Source organism: Mastigoproctus giganteus, chromosome 11, assembly GCF_048544385.1.
Source record: "Mastigoproctus giganteus isolate SK-2022 chromosome 11, ASM4854438v1, whole genome shotgun sequence".
NCBI classification, from domain to species: domain Eukaryota; kingdom Metazoa; phylum Arthropoda; class Arachnida; order Uropygi; family Thelyphonidae; genus Mastigoproctus; species Mastigoproctus giganteus.
Window position 1 is genome coordinate 101,615,093 of NC_143585.1, and position 9,958 is coordinate 101,625,050.

At 37.5% G+C, this 9,958-nt stretch overlaps 2 protein-coding genes across 2 annotated transcripts; one reads left to right on the plus strand and one right to left on the minus strand.

The window, feature by feature from the left end:
• The first annotated feature begins 349 nt into the window (after positions 1–349).
• LOC150078299 (uncharacterized) lies at positions 350–1,984 on the plus strand. The gene is made up of 2 exons (XM_090384952.1): positions 350–436; positions 1,359–1,984. The coding sequence occupies exons 1-2, from the start codon at positions 389–391 to the stop codon at positions 1,791–1,793; spliced, it is 483 nt and encodes a 160-aa protein (XP_090241078.1). The 5' UTR covers positions 350–388; the 3' UTR covers positions 1,794–1,984.
• Positions 1,985–8,458: 6,474 nt separating this feature from the next.
• On the minus strand, positions 8,459–9,664 carry LOC150078300 (adult-specific rigid cuticular protein 11.9-like). Its single transcript, XM_090385451.1, has 2 exons — positions 9,532–9,664; positions 8,459–9,270 (listed from the first exon to the last, which is right to left on the minus strand). Exons 1-2 carry the CDS (start codon positions 9,538–9,540, stop codon positions 8,857–8,859), a joined length of 423 nt encoding a protein of 140 aa, XP_090241577.1. The 5' UTR covers positions 9,541–9,664; the 3' UTR covers positions 8,459–8,856.
• Between the last annotated feature and the right edge of the window lie 294 nt (positions 9,665–9,958).

Here is a 9,958-nt window from a genome sequence, read left to right on the forward strand (position 1 = left end):
TTTCTAATGTCTGAAACAGAAGCGAAGTGTAACAAAAAGATCATTTCCACGCAAAATTTCGTTACCTTGATTCTCTTATCAAGCAGTTATTGTACGCATAGTAAACATGGCCTTGTTTACATCCCACCCGTGTGAATCGCCTAGTGTCATCAGTGCCGCAAATTTACGAGCGTCCTCCTCCTTTGGCAGTTTTCCCATATATCTATCACACTCCCCTGGGCATCTGACCCGGAGACGAGTTCTCTAATGAACGATCTGCTGATTTAATGTTCATAATTGAAATATCTTTTGCTGATAACTCTTCCTCATCATCTTATTTTATTATACTCTTCTTCTTTTTAAAAGCAGAAGGACGCCCTGCAGGTATATATATGAGACTCCCAACAGGATGACACATCAAACACACAGGAAACATTCCAACAGCAAAATGAAGCTGGTAGGTAAATTTCATTTGGTTTTAAGTATTATATTCATTTAATAAGTTTTTCCTTTTAAATTTCTTATACTTAGAAAGTGCCTGTATTTTTAATTATTTATTTATAATGGGCAGTGTACGAAAGTTTTTGGAGAAAATAACGTTTTTACCAACAGAGTACCGCACAATAATTTTTAGCAATTTCACTCTATAATATTGAGTTACCAAATATCCCCATCTCCTGTTCTGTTTCAATGATTACGGAAGTTTTCTGTTCTCCCACAGTGAATGAGGAACCTTTTTTTTCTTTTTTTTTGGATATGTGTTCACGGGTTGAAAAGTCCTGAGGGAGCAGGGATTTCTCTGTGAATTATTCTGGATAACTTCAGCCGGAGTGAGTGAAGAGTCTTTAAGAAATCTTCCAGTTTCCAACAGGATTCGAAACCTGACCTCTCTAAACGAGCGATGAGTGGAGAAAACCACTATGCTCTCAGATGGAGTATGGACAGTTTAATAGATATTTTTCAGCAGCTTTCAGAGTTGAAGGCATTCTGTCTTATTTCCTTTATCTGCTTTCTATTCATTATACTTTATTGTACATATATAGCACCTTAGAATCAGAGGCCATATTCCGTTGTGTATAATTTCTGCAGTAGTATGTGTTCACGAAGGGAGCTAAACAGGCCGACTAGGGCAGAATGGTTTTGAGCGTGTTGAGATAGAAGAACCTATCTATCTCTGCTCCTTCTCCCCTCAATATTCCATCTTTCTTGACCATGTCCACCGTTTGTAGTAACTATCTTCCGGACCACCGAGGCATTTTTCAACAAGACAAGCCCTGTATCACAGGGTTGCAACCGTGTGTGCACAAATGATCATTCAGAAAATAATAAGAGTATTGACTGTATTTCTATTTAAATATAATACTTTTACTCTGTTTCAGGTCATAATTTCTCTGTTGTTTGTCTCGACCATGGCAACCGACTTAGTCATGGACATCAGACCTGACGGTTACAACTTTAACTTCGATGCAGCAGACGCAGGCGGCCATAAAAGATCTGAAAGTGGCACCGCTGATGGATCCGTGAGTGGCACCTACAGTTATGTTGACCCCAATGGAAACCCCAGAACGGTCTCATACAGTGCAGGACCAGACACGGGCTTCGTGGCGAGCGGAGACATAGGAGTGGATAAGAAAACAGCGGAGGAAGCTGCTAGAATTGCAGCATTAGCTCCCAAGGCTCCAGAAGTGCCAGGGCCTGCTTGGGGACCTTGGTGGGGTGGTTGGCATCATGGTCCTTGGGGTTATGGTGCCTGGCCTCATGGAGCACTATGGAACACAGCATGGAATCCAAACTGGGGAAGGTGGTGGTGGTAAAAATATAATTCCTGTCGGATATCGACATGAACTAATTCGTTTTTATAAATATTTCGCTTTGTACAGCTGCACATGGGTAGCATAAACTGTGGTAAATGCATTATTGTTCCCAGGTCTACTGAAATACTGTGATAAATCATTGTCTGTGAAATAAAAAGAAAATAAATATAACTGATATTATTTCTGGAACTTTAGAGCTTGTGTTTGTTTTAGACTAATATACTATGCAAAAATATTTTAACAATTTAATGAATGTAAACGCTTCATACCGGAAACTCATTGCATGTAAACTTAATATTCAAAAATAAAACTCTTTGCAAATTATGATTCTTTTTTATTGACTAACAGAGGAGAAGTAAAATATTTGTTTTATGCTTATGTCATCGCATACACAAAAACACTATTCCAAGAACTGTATTCCCAAACAATCCAACGGTTCTTCCCCATGTCTATATGAGGTTGGATGTAAGAATTTTACTTCGCTAGCCAATTATCATTCATCTTGAAGAAATTTTCTTATAACAACTATCCTACAATTACTTGCGTAAGATAAAAAATATATATTTCAATCAATCTTCATTTTGTTGTTCTTTTTAAAACCTTAAACACACCTATCAGATCACTAAACAGTTAGCTTTGTTTCCAGACATTACCCTTCATAAAACTGGAACCATTCTGCGTGAATAAATATTTGTCAGTCATGGTTTTGTTTTCTTGCCTTTTAGTTCATAAGATCTGTATTGGATAAAAAATATGAATATAATGTGCATAATTCACCTTTCGCATCCACAAGGCTTGGCCTTCAGACCTGATAAAGTTAGCAGTGGACATGAACGTAATGAATGAGAAAAAGTTCACCAGGTATTTTTCCCCACAGAGTGACAGACTAGCAATTGGTTAGTCTAAGTTTTCTCAGATAGATAGAGACAGAAATTTATCCATATGCAACAATAATTTTATGGACTAAAGAGATAAGGTTGGAAATTTATTTAAATTTAAAAATACCGTTTGACAAAAACTTGAAATAAAGAAAAGAAAGAAAAAATGTGACATTCGTTATGCTGTTTTTTTCTTGTTTGTTTGGCTGATGCTACAAAGTTCGTTTCCTTGCATCATTTTTACAATACTGAAATTAAATTTAAGTCAGAGGCAATTGAGAGAAGCGCAGCAGAATTGTAACAGAAAGAGTGGGTCATATTTCTGTGATAGTAGTCTCCATTTAACATAGTTGAAATAATTAATAAAAATTCATGGCAAAAGCCTCAGACTGCGGGATAATTTAGACATAAAGTTACTGCAAATGCGTGGGGGCTGTACACAGTAAATTAACCGAAGTTATATAGCGGATTCATTTTTTACATCTCATATTGTGAATACGTTCAAAACGCATTGCCAATTCTGTTATACTTCGAAAAAGCATAAGAATATCGATAACCAGTTTCACAATGAATCTTGATCCATCTATAAAGAGAATATGGGGACATTAAAAGTCATTCAAAACAAGTTCAGGGTCTTGGCGACTTTGAACTTTCCTTCGAGAGACACCTCTCCTGTCAACGGGTCGTTGATGGCCTTCAAATTTCCATTTTTGAAACGTTGAAGAGTCTGCCCATCATAGCTTCTGACTATTCTGCTATCATCTTTCAATAAGCAGACACCCTCAGAATGATCCAAATTCTACGTGGTATTCTAAAGAAAAATGAAAAATTAATTAGATGCGCTGTGGACGGCGTTAGATTAGAAATCGGTGGTGCTGGCGTAGTGAACTTTTGATTTGAGTGTTCAGGAGGTTAATACTGTACCTTTACTTCACACTTGGATTTATCGTGTTAAATTATATAAAAACCTCAATTTTCACTTAAAAATTTACTCAATTACGTTTAAAAAAGTTACAGTCACTGTATAGCAACTTTAAATTTACATGCCGTGCTGTGTCTTATGTCTGTTAATTACATGTATTCTTTGGTCGATTTGTCTGTTTTGCTGGACGAAAAACCCCTGCTTCTGGGGGGGAAACCTTGTTATCTACGCCTGAGACCGACTAACTCATCATCGACGGATTTCGAACCTGGGCCTTTTCCACCCGAAAAACGCCCAGATTCGAATGATGATACCACTGTGCTACTCGCGCAGACTCAATCAAAATTCATTACAAAAAAGTTAAATTTACACAAAAAATGGTTATGTACCCACCATCTTTCCATAAAAGATTCTTCTATATTACTGATATTACGCCAATCAAAAATAAGAACTTATATTTCCTTCCAGTAAAAAATCTTATTTCGCTCTTTCTTAGACACTCTTTAACATACTAATAACTTCTTGGTGGAATCTGAAGGAGTAAATATGCATGGTGGAAGATCCATCAAAATGCATTGCAATTTGCGACATTTCAAAACCATTCGGCTAGAATGCAAAGCATACAACATCGACGATTTCATGTTTTTATTTTGGACGACCTCCTACGTTATCAATCGTAACAGTATTCATATAAAATTCAGATAACAGGGATTACTGAAAGGGCAAGTAGGCTGCCATTTTTCATTCACGAAGTCTAGCTGACATAATCTGAGCACTATTAGTCTCGAGAAGTTCGTCAGCTCAAAAATATGTATTCAAAAATGCGTATGAATATATTCTTCCCAAGTCAGGGTAGACTGGAATTCCGTTGCATTGGCGAATAGAACTAGATATTAGTCTATCGAGAGACAAATTAAATGTGAAATATAATCGGAAATGAAACTGAGGCTTAGCATCCCCCATGGCCTGCAGAGACACCAGACATGAAGTCATCATTGAGCCACTGTGGGATATTTAAAGAGGAGAACGAGAATCTGATTTTCTCCACCTTCGTTAAACCAAGGAACTTCAAACGATCCTCCATGAAGAATAGTCCAATACTCCTTTTACAACAGTTCAAGATTTCATTGAATCCATCCTGCATAGAACAGAAACTATTTTAAAATCAAAGGGTGGCCTAACATAACACCATATTAGCCATACCTTTAACTCTTATTGCAAGCGTTTCCATTTCATTTTCCCCTCTCAGAGCTTTATACATCCCAATTAGGTATCCTCTAAGGTGTCTAGTTACTAAGCTTCATATAAGTCCACATATTCCACACACTTTAGTATACGTAGATATTCTAAATTTCGAATATGTAGATATTCGAAGTCTTTCCTCCTATGTACGCCCTTCTGCATATCTCGCCAGGTAAATTGCCCGTCTTTGGACCTTTCAAGAAGCTCGACCTCTTTTTTTAGTTGCGGTCTTCATATTTGGACAGAGTATTCCAAGTGAGGTCTTACAGTTGCCTTATACAGTAGGATTATAACCTTCCTATCTCTACAAGCAAATGTTCTATAAATTATCGATAAGACGCCATGGTCCTTCCATGCCGCCTGTCTGCACTCAGAGAACCTCACGTCTATCCATATTGTAAACCCTAAAATCCCTTTCTTCATCTACTTTTTATTCGAGTCAACCCACCAAGTATATAAATTATTCTGGAGATGCTATTTCCCAAGTATAAGACCTTTAAAAAAATTCGAATTATTATATTAAGGTCACCCATAATTTCTTACATAAACCTGTATTTGTATCTGTAAATTTCGTGTGTTCTCTGGTATTTACCTATTTCGCTGGACGAAAAAATCCCAGTTTCTGGGGGGAAATATCTTGGTATTTGTCTTTTCCACCCGGTGTGTGGAGGACGGTGACCATACCACTGTGCTACCCACGCAGATAATATAAGGCCTTGCATTATACAACATTAAAACATAGCTGCCACTTCTCTGATCATCCTGGAAGCCTATATAAGTCGTTCTGAAGAAGCACTGCTCTCGCTGATTATTAACTACTCTCCTGATCCTCACATCGACTACAGATTTTAAATCGTCCCTTCCCTGTATCCCTTCGTTGATATCATTTAAGAAAATCAGAAACAACAGCAGTGGTCCCAGTACCTATTCTTGAGAAACCGCATTTCTTGCGCTAGACCACACCCTGCTGCCTCCTGCCTTGCAGCCATCAGCAATCCATCTAAGAATCTCCAGTGTGATACCAACACGTGACACCTCATACAGTAACCTCTCGTGAAGGACTGAGTCAAATGCCTTGCTAAAAGACAATATACAGTATATACGGTTCAATATGACCTTAGTCGCTGATGCACCTAAAATTCAATAACAATCAATAATGTTGGCACTTCTCCAATCCACGGGAAATTTTCTAGAGTCAAATGATGCCTCATAATTAATTTTATTGGTTCAATCCACTCTTCTTCCTCCTTCTTCAAAATTATTGGATATTTGTCATCAACTTCAATTTTCTTGCCTTGTCTTGAAAGTTTTTGTAATAGACAATTTTCTGTAATTTAAATATCGCTAATTCTATTCTTCCCTACTTCAATCCCACAGTTTCTCCTCACCAAGAAAGGTCTTTCGTTTCTAAATAATGTACCTTTGCAGAATACTTGTTCAATTCATTTGCAACGTAGCTGAATTATCTATGACTTTCCGAACAGCCATATGCATGAGTCGAATCTGCTTCATTCTTTTCTTATTTGTATTCACATACACGAAAAACCCCTTAATAATTTACACGTCATACCGTATTTTCTGATATCACGTGGACCGGAAAAAGTAGCGTAATACATTACTTACATAAGAAAGATTTTGAGGACGAGGAGGTGCAGTAATCTCAGAAGATTGCAAATTACATATGTTAGGCCATAAGATTTGTATTCCACCCACTGGTTTAGAACTACATCCAGTGAGTACGATATGTTGCCCATATCTGGGCCGATAGGGATATTTGCTTAATTGTGGCCCACGTCTTCGTACTGTAGGCGGGCAATGGACAGCCTTTCCAGGTGATCGCCTTCCTGGAAAAGTATCCAGAAACAACACTACCACACATATTACGCAAATCTAACATTACTCACATTTCTGGCCTTTTTAAAGAGTTCTGTGTCATGAGAGTGTACCAAGACGGAGTTGAACTCCAGAAAGTACATTCTGGAGCCAGCTTACATTTGTATGATACTATACTGTACATCTTTATATGTGTACATAAGATTTGTATCTTGCATTGCCTATCTCCGGGGATAGTCCCCTAAATCTGCAACTGTAATAAATTTGCGATCATCTAGCTCGATGTAAATTGAAACCCCTTTCTAAGAGAGGAATGATCGTAATCCTTAAATCCGTATTCAAAGTTTGGCATTATAAAGGTATTAAATATGTACCTGCCCCGTACATTTTCTACAGCAGCAGCATACAGAAAGACAAGAACAATCAAGTCAAATCCATTTTAACTAAATCTATAAATTGCTACGTGCCATGGTTGAAAATTACCTTCATCTGGTCATCGACTATCAAACGTTTTGCTCTCAATCAATTAAAGGATATCAGTATTTATTTATTTAATTTTGTATTACAAAGTTTTAAGTTTAATTGTAGTTAGTTTGTTATGACAAAAATTATCAACATCACGGTAAATAACTAATATAATTTACTTTTTTTAATGACTACATTAATATATTACTAGATTATTAAAAGATAATTAATGAAACCTTCTTGGCATAAGAGGAACTGGTGCAAAGAAGGAACGGTTGTTGGACGGGTGCAGAGAAAAGCAACGAGCTTAGTGAGGAGAATAAGAGGGCACGCTTACCTAAGAATTGGTCTTTCTTTAGTAAGAGTACCCTCTTACTCTTTGTAGTATGAGGGTGCTCTTTGGTACGAGTACCCTCGTAGGTCTAGTACTAATTAATATTGTTTACTCGTTTTAATTATGTATAAGCTGTGGTTAAACAGTAAACTTCAATTATACAATTACCAAATAATTATTTAAGTGATGTAATAATAATCGATGCCACACTATGTAATTTCGAATGTCAAACATGCACATTATTACTTGGGAAAGTCCCTCATACATTTTTATAACGCATGACAGGAAAATAGAAAAATTGCATCATATGTATGACATCAATTAATGAATGAAGTGCAAAGGCATTTCTTACATAAACCACTCGTCTTTCTTTTCCATTAACTGACTAAGCCCATGACACGACCTTAACAACATCATTAAGAATAACTACCAATTAAAACACTATTACGCCGCTATTATTACCTTTATTAACAGTATCACGGTCCAGAACTTTTGCCAGTCTCCTGGTCACTTGCACTCTTCTTCAATGTATAAATTGGTTGTTATTCCTTTATACAAGTAATGCGATGGTAAGATCGATGGCATCAGTTTACCCTCTTTCTCCCTCTCTAATCTTCCTTCTAGCTTCAGAATATTTTCTTGACCTAAACTTGACCTTGGTTCGCATCAGGAAAGTCCCATAGATATCAGGCCATAAACTCTTTTTGTTAAAAAATGCTTCCTTGTTACCGTCAAGCACAAGCATGAATAATCAAGATTAGTCATTATCCATAAAGCAGATAACAGGAAATAATTCTCTTTCAGTCGAACTAGAAATTGCCCATTGAATAATTTCTAGCTGAACAGTAGATATGGATTAGACTTAAAAAAAAAAAAACAATGTATATCTTTTGTTAAGTTTCCCCAACATATACCACACGCAAAGTTTGAAATACCGCAATGTTTGGTTCTGCAATGATTTGAAATTGATGTGATTATAAAGAAAAAGACATTTTAATTTTATGGTTCCATTTATTCTTCTAAAATCAACACATCATACATGCTTAAAACACCAAAAGGTTTCTGCTGGCCACATAGATAGACTATACATAACAATATTTACATTCATTTCATTTTATGTGTGGTAAAAATAACTCGACATTTAGAAAGATTTTTCCACAAAGTTTACAGTAGTTATAGAATCAGCACAGAACACTTAATCATCTTGGCTAGTGTAAGGAAAAATCCCTGACGGTATTCGTTGTGCATCAACTTCAACTTCTTTCCTTTTGGGAAAATAAGCCACCAACAGAAAGAGCAGAGAAAAGTCCCACAGAAAGCCTCGAATTCAGGAGAAAGTACCAAACAAGTCCGAAGAGATCATCGAGGGGCCATCTAAGGGAACCATGTTTACCAGTGAGCGGCCCAGTGGGGGTTTCCGTAGGCTCCGTAGTAACCGCCGTGAACACCGTAGTATGGAGAGTGATGGGCAGCGGCATTCCAAGCAGCATGAGCGGGATCAACTGGAGCCTTGGGAGCAAGAGCGGCAATGGCGGCGGCATCAGCTGCAGTCTTCCTGTCTACTCCGGTATCTCCTGATGCAACGAAACCTCCAGCTCCTGCGGTGTAATGAACTGTACGGGGATTGCCGTTGGGGTCAACGTAGCTGTAACTTCCACTCACTCCGCCGTCAGCGGTGCCACTCTCAACTCTGGAATGACCACCTGCATCGCCTGTGCTGTAGCCGAAGTTGTAGCCATGGGGATTGATGTCCATGGCGGTGTGGGCGGCAAAAGCCACAGCGAAGAACAAGGGGAGCAGAAACTGAAAGACAGAAGATTTAAATGTAAAAATTAGTTTGTGAATTTGTTAATATTAAACAAGAAGGATTGATCTTCTTCCGTTTAAACAATTAAAGGAAATTCTTTCAATAGTTCAAATGCCTTCTTAACATATCTAGAAAATATTCATATTAGAAAATATTTAAAACTTTCACGAAATAGCAAAGCTAGTTATTATAACGAAAAAAGGAACTTTAAAATAATCAATAAAAATTTAATTATCTTAAGATCATTAAAGTCTTACCAGCTTCATGGCGATGAGGAGGAGGACTGGACTTCTCGAACCTGGTGCTGAAAATTGGTGTCTTTCCTCTCTGAACGACTTCCATTTATACTTAAGGAGTCGGCAGTTTTTTTGTTAAGTTGTTTACGATGTGTCGTGATATTATTGGCTAATGTTCGTAAACAACGGACTTATAATTTTGGAAGGGAGGGGGCTGACGAATTGTAATATAATTCTGATATTTCTATAGCGTTGGTTGGGTAGGCCAGAAAGGGTCCATAAGAAAAAAGTAACTGGCCTTCGATGACCTCTTCGGATGAGAGCAAAGAAGAAAACTCGATTCTGATTAATCTGGGAACATGCCAAAATGAGTGCAGAAGTCAGGTTTGACAGGGTGGAGAAGGGAGGGGATGCTAATGAGTGTAGAAAGGGATCTAAGAGAAACGGG